The sequence below is a fragment of the Phoxinus phoxinus genome (genome assembly GCF_949152265.1).
Source record: "Phoxinus phoxinus genome assembly, chromosome: 2".
Taxonomy (NCBI): Eukaryota; Metazoa; Chordata; class Actinopteri; order Cypriniformes; family Leuciscidae; genus Phoxinus; species Phoxinus phoxinus.
This window is the reverse complement of record NC_136877.1, coordinates 35,344,916-35,367,306: the sequence shown is the minus strand read 5'-3', so window position 1 is coordinate 35,367,306 and position 22,391 is coordinate 35,344,916. Positions and strand designations below refer to the sequence as shown.

Genomic DNA, 22,391 nt, shown 5'->3' with positions numbered 1-22,391 from the left:
TTATGCTAGCACACAGCTGGTAGCTTAGTCTGCTACCTTTGGTGTGTTGTCATACACTAATTCATCTGAGACACATTCCCTTCAGAAAATAATGTATTCTGATATCGCTTCTGATATCTTTGTTGTTAGTTTGCCTGATAAATGCTGACGGAATTACTCTAAGCTTTGCGTTTTTGTTTAAAGCACATTTTATGCGTGACTATCGAACGTATAGTGTGTGTGATTGTGTTTTAAATAGACACTGTAAGTAAGCTAAACCTGTCGCACTGCGAAGCTTCAATATTGTTTTGATACTCGGAACAACAGAAAGGGGGTGTGGGACGCGCGCCGCAGGACGCATGCTCGCTCCAGTCTTCTCTTCATCCGGGTACCTGCAGTTGACTGTGTGGGTACGGAGGCGGGAAATGGCGTCCAGAGGTGCGGGGAGGACAGAGGTGAACCTCGTCTGAAGAGGCACACAAACAACAGCAAGTGTCAGCAGCCCTGAAATCGACCGTTGTCCTGCGACTCGATCCCGCGGAGCTTCGTCCAGTAAGTTATTACCCCAGTCTAAATTGCATGTGGTGATAGGGTCCCCCCCCCCCATAACACCCCGTCCGTTCGCTCCGGTCGAAAATGTTTCGCTATGGTTCGGCTCGCTCCTCTTTTACCTATACGCACGGACAGGCAGCTGCCGTCTTCGCGAGTTGTTCCCGCGCTTTATCTGTCATTAGAATACCGCCGGTTGTTTTGAGTGGCACTAGACTAGAGGCTTCTTCTAGTAATAGCGGGTCACGAGAAACAGGTTTACTACGGAGAGAATGCTTGCATGTGTCCTACATTGAAGATAGACATGCACAGATGTGTCAAGAGCGATTGCTGTATGCACACATACAGTTCACAATTTAGGCTCTTGAGTCGTGTAATCATTGTGTAAACAGTTATTCTTAATGTCTGACTAAACGGGGAAATCGTGAGAAAGTTGCTCGTCTTCCGTAGAGAATCTCTTTAGCGTGTGTTTCCCGCCCACCACGACACTGTTCAGGTTTCCCGTGAATCACTGAACTTAATTTCTGTAGTGTGTGTTGAAGTTGATCGGTTATGGCGGGGAAGTACTTAATGTATTTTCTTTTCCTCCCTTTTAAAGACTGACTGACTGACTGACTGTAGTTACTTGATTGTAGTGCAGTGGTTCTCAACCATTATCATTGCAAGGGTTCCCCATTGTCATGTCAATATTTGAAGGCCCCTAACAGAGGATGTTTTTTCTTCTTCTGTACTTATAATGAAGTTACGACAAAGATGCTGGTTTCCAATCCTTTTTTATTATTATTATGAGAAATTACGCTGTCAAGGTAATAAAATAATTAGACATGACATGAGTAATCTCAATATTTTAATGTGTTCTTCCTTTTTTGAAGGAAATAAAGCAAAATACCAACACGTTTTTTTTTTATTCTGCTGAAGTTTAGATGCAGATTTTGTGACTGCAAAAATTATTTTTGTTACTCTTCTAATACTTATGAGTGGTATTTACTCTGTTTAACTAGCCTATAACGTGCTAAAGGAAAACTTATTTCACGTAATACAACAATTTAGGATGATTTTTGCATTGTGAATGCAAAGTTGAGTTTGTCAAGGTTTGTACCTGTGAGACGGTTGTCTGAGTGAGAGCTCAGTGGTTTGTGTTACATTCCTAATTTTTTCTTTGTAAAAAATAAAAAAGCCAAATTTTAAGATGCTCCTATCTTATGTGGCTTTTAAGTTTGTGTTATTGAAGTTAAGCTGATTTGTAAATATTTTTTGTTAATTGAAATATTGCTGAAAATAAATAAATATTAGATGGGAAAAACTTGCCTTGGCAACAAACTGAAATAAGAATCAGTTTCAGCGATATAGATACATATTTAAAAACAAATGAATAAAATGCACATAACAAAACTATTAAAATTAAAACTGAAATAAAATAAAAGCTAGTTCAAAATATTAATAAAAACTATTTAAAAAAAAACACTGACACAGTGCGAGGCCAAATGTTGCATACTTTTTAAAAATCAGTTTAAGACATGTTGTTTCCCATTGGAAGTTAACTGATGCCTGCTTGTGTGCCCCGGTTCCCCAGTTGAGAAGAGAAGCACTGCTCAGTTGTCCAGCTGTAATGGGACAGGTTACCAACAAAGTGCAATGCTTTTGTGAAGCATTTTGTGGTGTTCTTTGACATGCCATGCAAATGCATTAAATAACAAATGACTCTTTCTGGTTTATAGTGTACTTAATCTATAAAGTTATAGATTTCTTTGACATATATTAAAATGACTATTATTTCTCTGAGTCAAACTAAGAAGCAGACACTGAGCCTTAGTGATATTTTTTTGGAAACATGTCAGTAGCCTTGGATTTGCTGCCAGTGTGCTAATGCTTTTTCTGTTGTTGTATTTTTTGTTTCAAACCAACGCGTTGGTATAATACGTTATCATAATAATGAACATGCAATGCTTTAACTAACGTTAACTACTGGGACTTATTGTAAAGTGTTACCTATTGTTTTTATAATTCTTTTGCACTTTAAAGATACAATATGTAACAATTTTGTAATAAAAGATCCAAAAATCACTTGGACAGTGTGATATATTTCCTGCGGTTATGTACTTACAATATCCCAAAAGTCTCCAAAGATTTTTTATTTCAGAGTAATTCCAATTTTAAATAATTGTCCGTCCCGGAAAAAAATGTCGCCTGTCAGTGACGCAATATCCGCACTATCCTTGGTTTCCGCAATATCACGTGGACAAATGAGTTAGTAAAAAAAAGTTCCTCTAGCTGGGACACGAATTCGGGTCTCCCACGTTATTTGATGGCACACTTGCCCACGACACTATCGTGATGCGATAGCCTATATCAACATTATAAATTATACAAAATTGTCGGCCGCGTCCCCGCACCCACGCATGTAATAGCCTATTATGATTTCCGTCATTATTTTATATGTACAAGGTGGGCCGGCCCACATTGGCCGGCCAGTCCGTGACCGAGATTATGGCAGTGCAATTAAATACAATCGGATATCTGTATAAATATTAAATATCTTTAATATTTTAAAATTAAAATATTAATTTTAACTTTAATATTGTTAAAAAATATTAATTAACCATTACTTGCAAATGTCCGTTCAAATTTAATTTTACTACGATTGGTTTGAACACGTAAAACAACACTTCATTAACTATAAACATCCTAAAACTACACAGCATTAACCTAACAAATCATTTGACAAATAGCTGTAACAGGATAATATAGCATAACATTTCGTGTTCCTTGTAGTTAATTCATTATCATGACATAAAATTTCGCGTTCAGACGTACAGGTAATACAAAAACTAATAAATTACCTCATCCGTGATCATGATTCATTAATTCCATACGTCTCTGGATGTTGAAAACGACATCTCCCATCGTTCCACTCCTTCATAGCGTCATCAAGATTCGCCTTTGTTATTGTTGGAAACAACGCCCTCTTGTGGCTCAAAATCTTACATACTGTAGCTTTAACCTGTTTGAAACATTTGCTTACTTTATACATTTTTTTGTATAGCTTTATTGCATTTTTTTAGCTATGTTTTCATCACTCTGTTTTTATGCGCATTTTGAAGTATCTCATCAGAAACGAGTGATGGAATGTTGGAAATGCCAAATTTCAGGGGATAACTCAATTTGTAAAAAAGTTCAAATGAATGATGGGAGATGGAAACGAATAAATTGTGACGTAGCGAACATTAAACCCTCGTGGCTAATCAGCTGTTCCCTCATGATGGGAATTCCTGCTCATTTAGGGAACTAGATCATTTGGCTCAGCTCTGCAATAAGAAGTAAAAAAAACAAATGGGCTAATGTAAAACCATCAAATACTTTTACACGTGTATTGAACATTTTATCCAAAATAAAACCCTTCCAAGCAAATCACACTTAAAACAGAACACATTTAAAAGGTTGTTAGTCTGCTCAATATGCTAGTTTTGTCTTAAAAATTCTACATTCTGCTTTTATTTTGTCTATGTTATTAAAATGCATCCAAATGCTACTTCATTTGCATTTGTTACTCATCTTGTTTTCTGACCAGATATTAAGGATGATCTTTTCACCACACTGCTCGACCACACGCACTCCATCTCCATGTTAATGTGTAGCCTACTGTATGTGCGATGAATTGAGAGCAGCAGGGTAATGTCATCACACGTGATCATCGCACGCACATACACATCAAAATAACATTCAGTTAGTGACTACTTGACGTGTCGCTGAGCATTTACTTAAAGTCGACATTAAATCAAAATTGACACTATTTACTTTGTTAGCGCATATTACTAGTCTTGTGGTGAACAGTTTAATTTGTGCAAGTTAACACACAAAAAAAATTGTTTGCCTTTAATCAAAGTCTGAAAAGTTACTTCCGGTCTGGAATGGCGTTCCTTTTCTGTGGACGTAGGTTTGACGGCTTGGGTTGAAAACGCTTAACCACTCGCCTCAAACCGCTAGTCTGCTATGAGCAGAGATGGAGAGGAGTGCTAAAGTAAAACCCTGCCCTCTGTTCAATAAGAAACCCAGCTACTGTATTTAAATGTTAAGTTCTTTTTGTTATAAGAAAAAAATATTTTTGTTATAGGATGACCACTTTTTTGATAATACTAATTATCGCTGATTAATTGCAAAGTTTAACCATTATAGAGTGACAGTTTATAATTTTCATGTGTTTTTGAGTTCTGTCAGTTTAAACCACAAGTGCAAAAAGACTGGAACTCGCGCAGTTTTGTGTGCGCAAACACACACACAGCCACGCAAACAGCACGTGAAGTTCGTGAACACAGAATTCCCCTTCCTTTTCTTATCTATTGGTGCTTGAACGGACATGTGCACGGAAAATTAAGTCAAAATACCCGTCTCGACGAGTTTCCTCGTAAACCGAGAAAGAAAACGGATGCTTGTCATTACCGGTATTGAATACGTGCATTAGCCTATATTATGTATGAATTATATGAATCATATTTAATTTATACAGTGAAGACTGCAGTGTTATTTTACATTTGATTATTAAATGTCTGTACCTGAATACAGTTAATTTACCTGAAAAACGTTTTTTCCAATATCGTGCAGCCCGTGATAAAAGCTTCAGCAATTATTTTAACTTTTATACAGTCACATGCCTAAAACCAACGTAGTGTGTATACACATACTTTTTGCTGTCAGAACATGACCTGTAAGTAATTGTGATGGACGAGCCTAGGCTAGAATGGGTCACAGGAGTAATTGTTGCCATTATCATATCATGTATTAAAACTATTTTCTGCTATTAATGGTGTTTAATGTCTACTGATATTAATTAAACCAGGAATTTGGTTTTAAGCGAGATTCATTGAGTCTTACCGGGCTACTGAAGACTGTTGAATCTCACCGTTTCTGTTCTTGTAGAAGAAAGGCTTTAGCTCCTCACTGTCTTGGCATGATGTCTGTTCGAGGCAGTGGATGAGTCACCATTTTGGTGGTTAAGGAAAAAGCTGAGATGTATTACTAGCTGTACCCTTTTCTTTCTACTTTTCTCCGTTCCTTTCCTGTCTCTTCCATGCTTCCATGCTTGCAGTATGTCTCATTGTCATCTCGCTGCTTCTCTGCCTAACTACACACTGCTGCCGTTACAGAAGGAGCTCTGTTTGCCTCTCTTAAAAATCTCTCTTTTCTGTGTTTCTTCATTTTAAATGTAATGTGAGTTAGATTTCTTTATTGCGAGTATTGGGAAGGTACAAGTCAAGCCTGGCGTAATGCCTGACAGGTCACAAATGCTGGAGCACATAACAGTTGTCACGCAAGCATGCTTTGTGGAGGGGGACACACGACCAAGCACTGTAGTTAATTTCAGGATTATTTTTACCCCCTTGATGTACAGGGTTTCCTTTAAAGAAGAGAGGGACACTTCCTCCACATCAGGAAAATATTAACTTTTTTTCCCTATCCTTTTTTCATCTCATATCCTTTTCTTTTCTAGTGACTTATCCAGCAACAGAAAAATAAGGGTGAAAAAGATGGTGACGTTTTGCCAACTTTTGCCAAACTTCAAGTAGGCCTTAAAGGTATAGTTCACCCAAAAATGAAAATTCTGTAAGCATTTACTCACCCTCATGCCATTCCAAACCTGTGCGGTAAGAATTATTATTATTATTATTTAAAAAAAATAAAATGTATCGATACATTGAAAGTCAACTGGGTCCAGTAGTTATGTATTTTTTTTTTATTGGGACCCTATTGACTTTCATTGTATGGACAAAAACAGCTGAAACATTGTAATATCTTCTCTTATGTTCTACAGAAGAAAGTAAGTCAGATTTGTAATGGTATGAGGGTGAATAAAGGATAACAGAATGTTCATTTTTGGGTGAGCAAAATCGTTTTAATTCAGAGTTTGGCTTAATCTGTAATCCTGTGTTGAGCAGGAATTGTTAACACAGATTTGTCTTTTAAATAAAACTGTCCATTCCAAATTCTTCTGTATGTAGGAAATAATGCGCTTGTAGTTGAGAGTGCTTTGCGATGGAGGTGCTTCAACTGAATGATGAACCATGTTGGAATAGTGTCTTGAATACATCCAGATGTCTGTGGCTAGCGCCCTTGGCTGAAGTGTTGCACTTTTAAAAACCGAGTAAAGAGCCATAACTCATTCAAAACCCACTAAAAGTGTGATTCATTTACCTGCGTGTGAGAATCAGCAAGCAAAGTTAGAATCCTGAAGGTCGTTGAATAAACGTAGTGATAGCCTAAGTGATTTCCTGTGTTACTCTCTTTCTGTGTAGTTGTTTTCTTGTGTACCTTCTGTGTGAGCTTCTCTTTATTGTATTGTATTCTTCTCCCTCCCCAGTCTTACATGTAACTCTAAACAAAATGAGGCTGAGAATGCGCAAGGCTTCTCAGCAGCCAAACCTCGCCCGCAGGCCCTGCCCGGCCCGGACCAAACGAAAGCACTCTGAGATGGAGGAGTGCTCAGGTGAAAGCAAGGGTCTTCTCTCCAGCATCAAGAAGTTCATCCATGGAAGTTCCATCAAGGTGAGCCTCTAACACCCTCTCCCTGTCATTTATTATGGGTTCATTGAGTGTGGCAGTTCCAGACCTCTACAGCTCTTTTCTTGGTTTCGATGATCGTGGCCCAGAATGTACTATAATGGAATGCAAGCAAGACCTGGTGTCATATTCCCCCCAGAAATGCGTGGTGGAATGCCTTTGCTTGTCTGAGAAGCTCAGTCCTGTTCTAATTTTAGCTTAGTTCACATAATGACAGTAGGTAGGGCTGGCTTTAACAGGCATGCAGCCTGCGGCAGAAGAACCAGGGGTTCACATATTATATCCAGTAAAGATATTAGGTTCTCTTCTTTGGGTTCTATATCACACCCCCATTGTCCACAACAACATTCAAAGACCCAATTCCATGTCTTATACAGCAGTTCGTGATTAATTGGATACATTTTTTTAAAATATATATATATATTTGATTCAGTGTAGGGCTGGACAATAATTCAATAATCAATATGTATCGCGATATTTTTTTTTTTCAATAACGGTGATATGATTTTTAAACACATTTCCAATATTTCGATATACATTATAGGCATGGGCTACGTTTACGCTTTCATTTTTACTGCGTGATAAATATAAGCAGCACGGCACAATTGACCGTTTGCAAAGACCCGCCCCCTTTATGCCTAGTTCACACTACAGGATTTTAAGCCCGATTTGCAAATCGTTGAGCTCGCCGACAGGTCGGGTTGTTATCGCGTGCAAATCGCGGGGGATTAGCGGCCGATGAACACTCGCCAATCTGTTAGTATGAAAGAGCCAACAACGCATCAAAGACGCTCGCAGACGCCTCGCGGACGCGTCGCCGAGCCCAGAAAAATATCTAGCATGCTAGATATCTGGAGCTGTCGCACGACTCAACCACATGTGATGCCATGAGCTACAGCCAATCAGAGCAAGGCATGGGTTGAGGTCACTGGGAAAATACCGTTTATATACTGTCTATGGGAAATTTTTTTTTTTTCCAGAGCAAATCATCGCGCAAACAGTTTGCAGCACTAATTTATGTCTGACGTCCATATTCAAACAAAGACTCGTGTGTTGTGTACTTGTGTTCTTCTTCGCTGGGTAGTGGCGCGCGTGCTGTATTGCGTCATTTCCGGTTCGTTTTATTGCGTGATTTCTTCGTGATAAAACGTGGTTTGTAGACAAGATAGAATCGTTGGCTGACAGAGTTGTTGTCACCTCGTGTAGTGAGTTACCTCCTGTTGCGGATCAATCACGTTGTGTCGAACTCCTGATTTCACAGAGAGCAAGTCATGTAGTGTGAACTGCACAGTTCAGCCCGACGTTTTAAAATCCTGTAGTGTGCACTTGCCTTTAGTTACTTTTGCTATGTCCAACAAGCTACGCCGCTCTCACGCCTCACCATGTTCTCACGCAGTGAAAAATACATCGCAGAGCAGAGAGGACACTGACAATGTGCCGACAGACAGGACAGACCAGGTTACTTTTGATATGAAACAGTCTCAACTTTCAAATTTGGCAATTTTGTCAAGAAATTTAAACAACAAATACCGGTTTGTGGCTCTTTAATGTAGGGCTGTAGCGATACACTAATCTCACGATGCGATACGATACACGATATTCAGCTCACGATACGATATATATCACGATATTCAGCCAACGATACGATTCGATATAATTCGATACGCTTACATCATTTTCTGATAGATTTAAAGGGGACATAGTGATTTTGGTGACATCTTGTGTTGTGAGTGTTTCATTTACTTGGATTAATTGAAATGAAAACTCAAAAAACATCAGACAGCTTGCAAATAAATGCTGGACAAAATTAATCAAAGATGTGTTGAGAAAAGTTGGAAAAAAACTTGCATCACAATAAGTTGTGATTTTCAAAACATTTGGTAACTTATTTTTATTAAGTTTACTGACAACATGTTACAGTGTTTAAGTGTTTAGCTGCATGGTTACAATTACGATTCATTTTGATAATTATTAGTTAGATACATGTTAAAAAATAAATCACTAATGCTGTAAACATAGAGAGCCCTAGGCTATTTTTATTAAAGGTTAAAAATAACAACTTAAATAAAATATAATGCGTTCTTTATTATAATAACAACTTTATAATATTTTAAGGATATAAGTAAAAATATATGTAGCCTAATATAGTGGACATATTGAACAAAACTCTATAGCAAATTTTTCCAGCCTATAAATGGTCATTAAATTGCTTTCCTGATCCATTTATATTTACCATTTACCTGTTTAATTTACTTCTTACCGTGGTTGAAAAACACTGATTGATCCGAGGCATACATTTCGGTAAGTTCGGGTTGATAATAGTAAAGAAGAGTTAGTTGATCGGGTCACGTGCCGCTTGAACTGAGGCGCTACAGAGATCTGTCACGTCGCATTTACAAGCGCCAAAACGGTATTATTGTTTGAATTGCGTAATAAAATGGACAGAATCTGAGAGCTGATAATTTAATTTAATATATAAGTAACCGGCTCTGTCTTGTCTGTCGTTGTCAGTGTCCTCTTTGCTCCGCGATTTTTTTTCTGCGTGAGAAAATGGATGTGTGGCGTGAGAGCGTGTGGAAAGGGCCAGCCCTGCGTTAGTGCCACATAGCTTACAAACCGCAACGCTTTTATCCAAGTCGTTGCTTTCCTTCTTTTTTTAAAAAAAACAAAGTGCTCCCACACATCTGCTTTTAAGCAGGCGGGTGCCGGATTTATATTCAGCGCCATTCTCCGAATATCCTCGCTCTGACTTGGTAAACAGTAAGAGGTAGATGTCTGCGTCTGTGTAAACTTAGCAGCTACGGGTAACTTGCTCTACAGCAACACTAGCGGCTGGCTGACCAAATCGCTCTTCCTGCAATGCGAATGGGGGTAAACACCAAGGGGGTAATCCATCCGCCGGAAACTGAAGCCTCTGCGGGCGCCGCCATTGTAGCAGAACTTCACCTGCTGTTAGCATTCCATTGACTCCCATTCATTTTTGCGTCACTTTGACAGCGAATAACTTTACATCTGAGGCGTCCAAAGACTCCATTTGTCCATTATTTATTTCTAAAGAAACTCGACAATGTATAAAAGGCTCCATTACCTTGTATCTTACGTTATGGCCCCGTAGAAGCCGTTTTTGTAAAAATAGGCTAACGATTGCGTCATAACTCACGCGACTCTCTGTCGCACTGTAGAGAAATTACCGTATAGACCGGCGGAGAAGCTCGCAGGCAATCGGGGGAACGTGGAGGCATTAAGTCCGATAAAGTGAAGGGAGAAGCCCACAGAGAGTGATAAAGTTGATCCTGCTGCTAGCTCATGGACAGCTAATGCTCACGCTCTCCGTCTCTGCGAGATTCGGAAGGGAATGATTCAGATTTCTCTCCGCACAGCTACTATAAGACTGAAAACTGTCAGACACGTTGCTCACGTGACCAAGCTCAGTTTGAGCCTGCGCAGTTCTCCTGGCGATCAGGAAGTGAGTGCTTCAAATGGGCTTCACTTTTCTCCGTTGAAGTCTATGGGGTCGCTGTGTCCATCTTATATACTGTCTATGGTAAACACGGGGGATTTGAATGGGACGTATGTATCGATACTCGCGGCTAAAAAATCGATACTTTTTTGGGAAAAAAAATATCGATTTATATCGCAGAATCGATAAAATCGCCCAGGCCTACTTTAATGTGTCTGACAGATCGCTGTAGAGCCTCAGTTAAAGCTGCTCGTGAACCTATAATCTCTTCCTTCTAGTTAATTTATAGCATCAAATAAACATGAATGAACATAAGAAGGAATGTTGTTTTAACCGCAGAAAGACGTCAGTACACTCCGCTTCTCAAGTTAAAATCCTCCAATGTTAATCTACTAAGTTAACTAAGTCGGCAAATTAAGTTATTATCTATGGTTATTATCATAGAGTTATTATGTGCAAACAGCTGGAAACTATATTTGTGCAGTGTGCGCATGTCAAAAAATCTATTCTGATTTGAAGCTTGTGACAAACGCGCACAACCCGATCACATGTAAACACTACATTCAGAGGATTCATCAATCAAAATGAATTCAGGGTGTCGTCAACACTCAAAATGTCCCTCAGCAACATGTGTTTGTTGTTGCTCACTTTTTTTGGTGTGTTTTTTGCAGCAACTCTGAGCATTTTTCATATTCTTTTTCCAGGCTGAAGCATTTTTTTTCAATCTATAAGAGTAACATAATCAACCTATGTTAGCCTATAGCTTAAAGTTAAGCTTAAAACTTATTAAAAACTTTTAAAACTTAAACTTATATTAATAAGTTGAGTTATTAACTTATGTTTATTTGATAGTGATTTCACATTTCTTGTATGAAGGTTAAATACAAATAAAATATTAACACAAATTTATTTGTACCATTTTTATTTCTAAAATACTATATAGTTCTATAGGAGGAGGTTTTAGAGACTTGGCAAATACATTTTTTTGAAGTTTGTAGGAACAGACATTAATTGTGGGCGTTCTTGGCAGTTTTTCCTTAGGCTTCTAAATTGTTCATATCGATATCGGAATTATATCGTATCGACCGAAATTAAGAAATATATTGTGATATACATTTTGGCCATACTTTTCCATTTTTCACACAATATTTCCAGTATTTCGGCTGTAATTATGAAACACTGTTTGAATTTACGATTCTAGAAGTTTCAAAGACTTTGTTCTTCAATACAAATAAAAGTGTATGAAGGGTGGGGGAAAGAAATTTTAATTCAGTGTAAAAAAAAAAATATATATATATATATATATATATATATATATATATATATATAGGGTTTTGTTTCAGCATTTTAATTTGGAGTTTAATTATTTTAATATAATATAATATTATTTGTATATATTTATAGTAGGGTTTTAATAATATCTAACCTTAAACATGTAGTGCCTATAGTTTTAATAATTTGTTCCTCTAAAAAAGTATTGTTCAAGTGTTCCCCAGCATCCTCAGACTCATTATAGTGTCCTCCTCACAAGACTAAAGTGTTTAAAATCTAGAATTTCATGCTTGTGGTGGTGTTTTACAGGTGGAGCAGGACAACCCAGCAAAGAGGAATCGTCTGAGCTGCGAGCTGATCACCTCCACCCCACAGAGGAACAATGACCTGCAAAGGAAAAGCATCTACAGGGCCCGTCGAAGAAGCTCTGTCAATGGTGGTGAGTCATTACTTGTGTGCTGCCGTTAAATTTACTTTTAATAATTAACATCATAAATGATAAACTTTCAAATAGTTAAATAAAAAAAATTAAATAGTTAAAATAGTATATAAATAAAATAGTTCCAACAGATTTTGCTGTGGTACTGAAATTGGTAACGAGAACCGTAAAATTTGAATGGTATTGATACCGACTACTGGAATTTTTACTTTTTTTTGACAACCCTATCACGGTTATCGTCAATACCGGTATATTGTGACACTTCTAAGACAAACGTATTTGCGTCTGTGTATATTTGTTTGATGTTGGTTGTTCAGTGTAATGCCTTAAACTGTCCATATTATCATAAATGAGTAGGGCTTTTGGAAGTATCAAACCTGTCTATGTGCTTGACATGGATTATATGTGACAAGAACATGGTTGTGCACACCTGGCAATGGCATCACTTCCTCCTGTGTATTGCAGTAGTCATCATAGTTTATTACCCAAACAACATATGGAGTTAGGCATTGAAATGGTCTGTTCTGCATTTGTAATTTGATTACACTAATATTTTGTGAATTTTTTTTTCTCTTTGACCGTTGTCCTATAGAAACCACTAACCATGACACGAGTAAGCCTGTCAAGCCTAATGGGAAGTTGGAGGACCCTGAGGAGGTTGTGAACAGTCCACCCCGCACCAGCCTGCTTGGAACCATCTTCTCTCCTGTCTTCAACTTCTTCTCACCAGCAAATAAAAATGGTAAGAAAATCTGACCCGAACACTAAAGGTGTGATGCGCCATTATTCTGGAAATAATGGACCGAAAATTATTTGAATGATAATAATAAATAGACTCCCTCTGGTGACATTACTACATTAACATTTATGCTCCAACAACTATTCATTTTAGAATATTGTTCAAGTGTACATGTTTTGTTTTGTTTTCTTTAAATAAACTTGACTGATAAAACATTCTTCATTTATCATTCTTGGTAATGATGGCAGTTTTCCTAAAGTAAGAAGAAGAGTCTGTGTGTTCTCATATAAACTACCGTTCAATGGAACTTTACGGTCACATTTGGTCAAATGAAGGTGTCTTTTTATAGCCTGGTAATACCAAACTCTGCTACTTCACTTTGCTTCGTAGACAGAGTCTGGAATGGCATAATAGAGAAGTGTTTTCTCTCTCGCTAGGGGGCGATTGTCTGAAGTTTAAAATCATTGGTTACCCGTAAGCCAATCAGATAAGTTTAGTTAGGACGTATGTTATGCGCCTGTACAGCCGCATCGAACCACAGACATCATGCATCGAACTCAAATCTTTGATCGAACTTACACTGTAAACACATGATGATGCGAGCGAAATACCGGAGTGAACATGGCTGTAAACGACTTTTGCAGATTATGCGTCGTTAATCTACGCATCCACGGTACAATCACGGCCTCTAAACTTATTGTTGACAGAGTGAAACAAGAAAATATTTGTAGCCAACTCTCAAATTTTGGATTAGATATTTTAAACACAGCCAGTGCCGCTGCTAGCCATTTCGGTGCCCTAAGCATAATTCCTTTATGATGCCCTCTACCCCGAGAAGCTTCATGAGGCACACACGCCTCTTTTGCTCTCTCTGCCGTGCACGCGCTACGCGGTTTGGAGCACAGTCTCTGTCTCGCGGGCGCGCTCTCTCTAGATTCCGGAGATTTTAACTAATTCGCGGGCATCAGTGAGCCGCTATCAATATGCGGGAGACTCCCGGAACGCTATTTTGTTGGTGCCTCTTCAGCTCTTGGTTCCCTACGCACAGCGCGTGGTGGGAGCGGCGGCACTGGTTCTCCATAACAGAGCGAATTGCATCCCGTGTCTCGTTTCGGTTTTCGATTTCTCTAACCTACAATGTAAAACTCGGCGCTTAGCATCTACGTCACGGCTCTCAGCCCGCCCTCTGTTCGTTGATTGGCCCGGCCGTCCGAAGGCCGGTGGAAAACTGAAAGATAGGCCGCTATCTCAGACTGAATACAGGAGCAAAATGAAATAAGCGGAAGTAGGAAGTCTGATGTAGTCAGGCTAGTCTTTTTATGTAAATAGAAGGATTAATTTCTATAATAAAAATACTTACTTACTGACCCCAAACATTTAAATGGTAGTGTAGCTGGATTTGCAGAGTCTGTGGAGTTGCTGCTTTTGTATTTCTATGATCACAAAAACCCATATCTATTTACATTTTCCAAGAAAGCAGTTCATGAGAGAAAGTTTAGCCTATAATGTAAAAAAACAAAAAAACATTTACAGAACAAAAAAAAACATGGTGAAACTTTTGGCTCCTGGGGCAAATTGGTTCCCCATCAGGAGGACAACTTATGTGAAATTAAGGGTGCTTTCACACGAGCACTTTTGGTGCGCACCTGGGTTCGATTTGTGTCAGAGTTCTGTTTGTCTGGATGATGTGAACGCTGTTTTCAAGAACCGTACCCGAGTCCGCTCAAAAAGGGCGGTCTGGGGTACGGTTCATGTGAACTCCAGTGCAGTTTGCTGCTGATGTGAATGCAATCATACTAAATTGCTGAAGTAAATGTTTGGTACAATTTCACAATGGGGTTACCATTAGGAATAATAATAGGCAATATCAAAAGCTTATTTTGGATTCCAGATAATGTTTATTTTGATAATATATGAATAAATAAAAAAACACTGTTGCAACTTTATGCAGATTAATAATGCATCGACTAACCCAGCATATTTTTTATCCCTTCTTTCTCCTTACCTACGTCACATCTTCTCATGTCAGCCTCGGATTCCCCAGGCCAGGCGGCGGAGGCGGAAGAGATTGTGAAGCAACTAGAAATGGAGCAAGTAGAAGAGATGCCCACCAGTACTGCCACATCTAGAGAGCCCCTAAGTGTCCCTCTCTATACCAGTGCCATGCCATCTGCCTTTAGACCTCCATCCTCCACTCACACACCTGCAGAGGAGAGTGAAAACACCCCCCACTCAGACCTGCCTCCTCTTACAGGTGTGAAAGACATGACATTGCTTGACTTCTCTATGGGTGAATACTACTTTCAGCCTAAAACACATTATACACTAGCGGTCCCATAAGGTTTTTTATTTGATAAGAAATGGATACTTTTATTTAGCAGCGATTACACATTATAATGCAAAAAAATATTTATTTTTTAAATAAATGCTGTTCATTTGAACTTTCTATTTATCAAAGAATCCTGAAAAAAAAAATCGCCATTTCACAAAAATATGAAGCAGCAACATTTTCAACATAAGACATCATAATAAATGTTTCTTGAGCATCAAATCAGCACATTAGAATGATTTTTGATCATATGATGCTGAAGACTGGAGTAATGATGCTAAAAATTCAGCTTATGTTTTAAAATATATTAATATAGAAAACATGTTTAACATTTTAAATTGTAATAATATTTAACACAGTTACTTTCTTACTGCATTTTTTTAATCAAATATATGCAGCCTTGGTATGCATAAGAGACATTTCAAAAACGATTAAAAAATCTTACCGTCCCCAAACTCAAATATTTACACAGGCAAGAATATAGTAAGATTGTGTTTTCTTTCTTTGTCCTGTTTTATCTCAGCTCCTGGCTCTCCTGCAACAGTGGGGTATGTGGACACCTCTATTACTGTCCCAGCTGAAGGATCATATGAGGAGGAGTGGGAAGTGTTTGACCCGTGAGTTCAACTTTACTGAATGTCTGTGTTTTTGTGCTTCGAGCTTCATAAGGATTTTTTTTTCTGCTGGCCCGGGCAAGCCAGTAGTTAAATTTTTTGCTTCCCCTGTTTGTTAGTAATGATTATTCCATTCTATAATGTTACATTGAACGATATTTAATTTATAAAAAAATGTTTTTTAATTAACAGGAAGTAAAACGGCAAGTACAAGATAAGAATATATTATAAGTATAAGAATATTATACTTATACAAATATAAGATGTGGCCCCAGCAGATCCTTATTGTTGAGTCCTCATACAAGTGGAATGTTTATTAATAATGTTACAGTTAAATATTGCTTTTGTTTTAAGGTAATTTGGTAATTTGGCCTTTTCCGTGCAGATATTTATGTTGATATGTTTTTCAGGTATTTTTTCATCAAACATGTACCTCCGCTAACAGAAGAGCAGCTAACTCGCAAACCCGCACTCCCTCTGAAGACTCGCAGCACTCCAGAGTTCTCCCTGGTGCTTGACCTGGTCAGTCTTAAACACCACAGGGGAATAGCTCCTATTACAAGGGATTCATTTTGGCATAGATCTCATTAACTCTTTTCTTTCTACAGGATGAAACCCTTGTCCATTGTAGCTTGAATGAGCTGGATGATGCAGCACTAACCTTTCCTGTCCTCTTCCAAGATGTCATATATCAGGTAGATATCCAAGCTGTCTTTGTGTTAAGAAATTGTTTGTCAGTAACATACCACTAGAGGGGCCTCTAGAGCCATTTTAAGAAACTAACTTGCTGGGAGTCCATTGTCTCAAGCTATTGTCTTATGTTAAGTTATCTGAAATTTGTAAAACTTTGTAGGAGGTTTTTTTCTTTTTTCTAAAACCCTGTGTTCTTAGGGGCTAAATTCTAATTCACAATTTCTGTTAGGTTTATGTGCGATTGAGGCCATTTTTCAGAGAGTTCCTTGAACGGATGTCTCAGATTTATGAGGTAAGCCTTCGTCCATTTTACTCCACATTACATCTCATCCTTTTTCTCCAAATAAATGATGATATTACATGGAAAAGTTTTACCCTCGCTTGAGTTAACATCTGTTCCTCATAATGTACTGAAGTTGTTCCATTGTTGACTTTTTTTTATAGATCATTCTCTTCACTGCCTCTAAGAAAGTTTATGCAGACAAGTTGCTGAACATTCTCGATCCGAGGAAACAGCTGGTGCGGTCTGTGGACTTCTTTTTGTTTTACCTTTATTTTAATCATTTTGAAGACTCTTCCTTGACAGTGTTAAAAGTAAAACCAAGTTGTCTTTTTGTATGCTTCTGTTTTTTTGTTGAAATTCTGTCAGATTTTGTCATAAGAGTAAATGTAAATTTAGGCGGGTGTCAGTTTTTGAGAAACCCTGCCTCAGCTTGGTCATGGCTGTGCCGAGTTTCGCTGTAGTGTTTGGTTACAATGAGGAATTGAGGGATTGCGGTAGATGGAGATATTTGGTCTCTGTGGCACATGTAAACTCCACACCATCCTCAGGTGTCAACCCTTTGCTTCAAATGCATTATTGATTCTAGTCCTGGAGATTTATTTCATTCTTCTCTCTGTGTGTGTTTCCAACATGTTCTAGGCACCGATTATTTCGTGAGCACTGTGTCTGTGTGCAAGGAAACTACATTAAGGATCTGAATATCCTCGGACGGGATTTGTCCAAGACTATAATTATCGATAACTCGCCACAAGCCTTTGCTTATCAGGTGAGCAGACTAAGGTTGCATAAAAAAAAGTTGCACCTTTACTTTCACATGGGGGCAGTTGTGGCCTAATGGTTAGAGAGTCGGACTTGTAACCTGAAGGTCGCAGGTTCGAGTCTCCGTACCGGCAGGAAATGTAGGTGGGAGGAGTGAATGAACAGCGCTCTTTCACTCTCATTACCCACAACTGAGGTGCCCTTGAGCAAGGCACCTAACCTCCAATTGTTCCCCGGGCGCCGCAGTGTGTGTTAACAGTGTGTGTGTTCACTACTGTGTGTGCACTTGTATGGGACACCATACTTGGCTACATGTCACTTTCAATTCATGTTCACATCAGTTTATTATATATTACCCAAGGTTGTAACAAGTACAGAGGGAAAAATATTTAAGTTAAATGTGTGAAAATCTTACTCCATTAAAAGAATCAAGCTTAAAACATACTTGAAGGTCAAATTAATTGTATTTTAATTACAATTTAAAAGTACATTTTTATTCTTAGTTTTAGTTTGTAATATATTAATGGATAAATCACACTTTTAAATAATATAGATTGATCTCCCTTTTTTATATACTATGTAAGGCTTTAAAATCTCCTCGTTAAGTTTTTATATTCAGCCGCAAACCCCCTACCCCACCCAGAATGTAATTAGAGTAGTAATTATGTAGTCATTTAGAAAGTGACAAAGTATTTATTTTTATTGTTACTTTTGTAATAAGTACAGTGTTCAGGTGTGTGACTGAGCTCATAGTCAACATTTCCCAATAAAGAAATACCTTAGGGAGATGAAGGAAAATCCTTATTAATAAAACCATCAACCCATGTGTTACACCCACAGCTCTCCAATGGGATCCCTATTGAGAGCTGGTTCATGGACAAGAATGACAACGAACTTCTGAAGCTGGTCCCTTTCTTGGAGAAACTGGTGGAATTGGTATGTTGTAATGTGTTCTTCACCTCTTAGTTTTCGTGACTTTCGTTTCAACATTTCTCAGTGGTGACGTGTTGACTGCAATAACTGAACTGCTTCATTTGCTTTAAATGAATATCCTTTTATGAAGTTATATAAATAAATAAAGTTTCTTTTTAATCAGAGGTACTCTGAAAGTCACAAATTCCATAAATATTCATTATTTTATTTACGTATTTTTGTTCTAAGGGTACCAGCCCTAGATGTGTTCTTATTTTTGTTTCTTTGTAATGTGTCTAAATACAAATTGTACTTTTCCATTGTTATTCGTCCACAGAATGAGGATGTGCGGCCACATGTCCGTGAACGGTTTCGGCTGCATGACCTCCTTCCCCCTGACTGAGTGCACATAGTCGGACAGGACAGTAAAAAAGACAACAAATGCAGATAAACATTTTGCATCACAACATCATTGCCATTACTACTCAAATTAACTTTTTTTTATGCCCCCAAATTTTCATCACTAAGATAACGTCAAAAAAAATTTGTCTGAACATTTTGACTCTCTTTTTTGGCACTTTTGCCATTTGCGCACTCAGAGAGGTTTGAAGTTTCTTGTGTCGCCTCTTCGGTTGTTTCATCCCGTACTAAGTGAATGTGTAGCAGTCAGAAGAGAAGATGATTGTCTTTTGGTGCTCCAATGGGATTGGTTGACACTTTTGGGCATTTGACCAATTTCATCAGGAATGGCCAGTAAGAAAAGCATACCGTCTGACAAAAGTTAGATTCTTGAGTGAATTATTATTATTTTTATTCAAAATTTAATTTTTCATTAATGATTTCAGTATGCATTCCTCTCCATCTGTACGTTTTGGTTGGTGTTTACTTCAAATCAATGTTTTCTCAACTCCTGACTTGTTTTGTTTGCCAAAATGTGTTAATTTCTCAGAGCGCGGTCTGGTTGAAGATTGTTCTGTTCTTGAATTGGGTGTTTTTACAGCACAGTGGAATCGTTCGTTTTTATGTGGTGTGAATGAGAATGGTTTAAACCAGAGTGATGGCTGTTTCATAGAAAAAGATTTGCAGTGATTAAATTCTTAAATTGTTTAAATAAGAAGTTTCCTACCAACGCATCAGAGCTCTGCAGCTTCTAGCTATTGTCTCTCCACAGATATTTATTCACCTTTTAACATTTTACTTGTTAGATAGTAGCACCTCAAAATAGTATTCATCAGCTACTGTTTTTAAAAAAAGTGCTTCTTATTGTTTTATATTTAGCCTGTGTATTTTTTTATATATATTTTAGTTTTTATTATTACTGGTGTTCTTTAAAAAGATATCACCTTTATGTTTTAGTGCTAGATTACAAGCAAGTATTTTCATGTTAAAATTTGAAGTTAATGTAGCATTACCCAGATCTAATCTATTCAAACTGAACTGCAAGGGAGAAGAGCCCTGTTTATAGCACCAGCATAACAACAGCCAGTCTCATCGCTGTGGTTTAAACCTTACTGCCCGACGTTCTGGCTTTTCTTTATACTGGGATTCTGTGGGGTGGGGGGTTAGCTGTGTCAAGAAGTATTGTGTGATGTAAGCTAAATGAATGAGTGTGCATCGCTGTCTGAGGAGAAAGGGATCTGTATTCTGTGAAATGTTTTTTCTATCTCTCGATCCTTCTCATATTGCCTTTTTAATTCCACAGTTATAGGCAATACTTAAAATTGAGTAATACAGAGTAAGTGTTTAAACTACAGTAGTGCCATCCAGGGTTAGTGAAGCAGGGCCAGGATAGTTGCTTTCCCTTTTATCTTTTTCTGCTCTGTAAATGGTTTTGTTTTGACAAAATGAACATGTTCATCTTCTATTCATGCCACTGGTGCCATTTAAGCTGTTTGTGTTTAGTGTGCTGTTTTCAGATAAATGGGTCATTCTTAGTAATAGACAATCACTGAATGCATCATTTGTCTAAATTGGATTGTGACCCTGTCATAGTAGGGTTTTTTTTTTCTGAAAATATAATTTTCATAACTTTAAAAATAATTGAGGCCTTTTAGTTGAATAAAAAAAAAAAAAAACACACACCTTGTATGCAGTAAAGAAATTATCATGTAGTGTTTTTTTTATTCATTTTAAAATTATAACTATAAAAATGAATTGCAAGATGTTCATGCTTTAAGTCTAAATATTCTGTGGAACTTCCCAATTGAAGGAGAGAGGATGAAAAATAGGAGTGAAAAGGTGTGATCCCAAGGATCCTGAGTCCACAAGCAACAAACACAGTATTTTTCTCATAGCAAAGACTGATCTGGTAATGGTTACACATACTTTTTGAAAATGGTTAAACATAGTGTTACATAGTAAGCATTCCTCCCTACATTGATGCAAAATAGTTGAATGATGCTAATAGTCCAGAATAATAGTTTAGATGTTGGGAGGCGGGTTGCATCTACTGTTAGGCCCTGGCACTTTCTTAAAAAGACAAAGAAAATTATTTTGTATGATTGTTGAAAAGCAGTAGTGAATTAAGTGTAACATGATGCAGAGGTTTGTTTCATATGTACAACCAGTTCATTGTAATGTTCATTAATTTTGTACAAAGCATATTGTACTAATTGTGCATATTGTGCATATTGCAGCTTCATCGGGGAAAAAAAAAAGTTAAAGGAAAATCTTTTTGTATTTTTGATTATTTGTATTCCGAAAGGCATGTCATATCTATTTTTCAAAATGTATTCATTTTCAAATGTATTAATGCAGATCTAACGTCATCAGTGTTTTTTTGTCTCTCCCCCCCAAGTCTTACTGTATCTTTGTATGTAGTTGGCACAATCACTGAACATTCTCCGCATGTAAAAAGCCTGTTATGTGAGAGTTGGGATTTTAATCAAGGCATTTTTTTTTTTTTTTTTTGCAGATGAATGTTTCAGGTTTGTTTTCTTTCATACTCTTCATCTTCAAAAGCCATATGGCTTGCGATTGTCCTTGAGCTGCATTGGAAAAACACTCTTGGTCTAAATGTCATTTCCTGAAACGTGTTATTTAAGATTGTTCATATAATGGAAATTAAGTCTTTGGAAAATTGCATGCTCTTTTATTTTGTTAGCTTATGTCAAAACAACATGTTAGATACTTATGAATGGATGGTTGTATTTCATGTCTTTTTCTGCTACTTCATTTTACCATCAAATGGTGTGTAATATCGAGGAGATTTTATGATTATGACTTGTATAAATTTTGTGTGACTCTGTCAACATAAATGGCATCTTATTGATGCAATTTGATGCAACCTCACAAATGAGAAATGAAAGCCTTTGTTGAATGAGAGAGTGTTAAAATAGGTGAATATAAAAGTATCTCAATTGAGGAGGCCTATACATTTTTATTATTATTATTTAAATAAGGGGTTTCAGGGTTCCCACTATCATGAAACCAGAACATTGTGATTTTTCAGGTCAGTTACAGTCATGGAAAAAGAAAATATTTAAGTGAGAAATGTATTTTCTTTTTGGTTATAGGCTATTCTGCTTTCCAGTATGTCATCAGCTTTTTCCTTTTCTTTTTTGTGAGAACCCTGAAGTTTGAACTGAATATTATCTTACTACATTTTTTTTTTGGTTGATCCTTTATTAAATATACATTTTTAACTATGGTTTCAGCTAAACTGGTGGTTTTAGCTAAAGTGGGCAAAATACGTTTTCATGGGTTGCCTTTTAAATATCAGGAATCAATCAAAATGTAATAGTTAACTCATTTTCAAATCTACTTAAACATAAGCTACAACGGAGAATGTAAATTGGCCTCAAATTGTGTT

General features: G+C 37.4%; 1 protein-coding gene across 2 annotated transcripts; it reads left to right on the top strand.

The window, feature by feature from the left end:
* Positions 1–163: 163 nt before the first annotated feature.
* On the top strand, positions 164–22,224 carry ctdspl2b (CTD (carboxy-terminal domain, RNA polymerase II, polypeptide A) small phosphatase like 2b). 2 transcript variants are annotated; one of them, XM_079600483.1, is made up of 13 exons: positions 172–531; positions 6,881–7,065; positions 12,122–12,251; positions 12,844–12,993; positions 15,020–15,244; positions 15,843–15,936; positions 16,344–16,455; positions 16,542–16,628; positions 16,856–16,918; positions 17,071–17,150; positions 17,549–17,675; positions 18,509–18,604; positions 18,918–22,224. In XM_079600483.1, exons 2-13 carry the CDS (start codon positions 6,904–6,906, stop codon positions 18,981–18,983), a joined length of 1,392 nt encoding a protein of 463 aa, XP_079456609.1. In that variant the 5' UTR covers positions 172–531; positions 6,881–6,903; the 3' UTR covers positions 18,984–22,224. The 2 variants fall into 2 exon arrangements, with proteins under 2 accessions (XP_079456610.1, XP_079456609.1); XM_079600484.1 differs by lacking the exons at positions 18,509–18,604; positions 18,918–22,224 and having other exon boundaries at positions 164–531; positions 17,071–17,145; positions 17,549–17,640.
* The last annotated feature ends 167 nt before the right edge of the window (positions 22,225–22,391 follow it).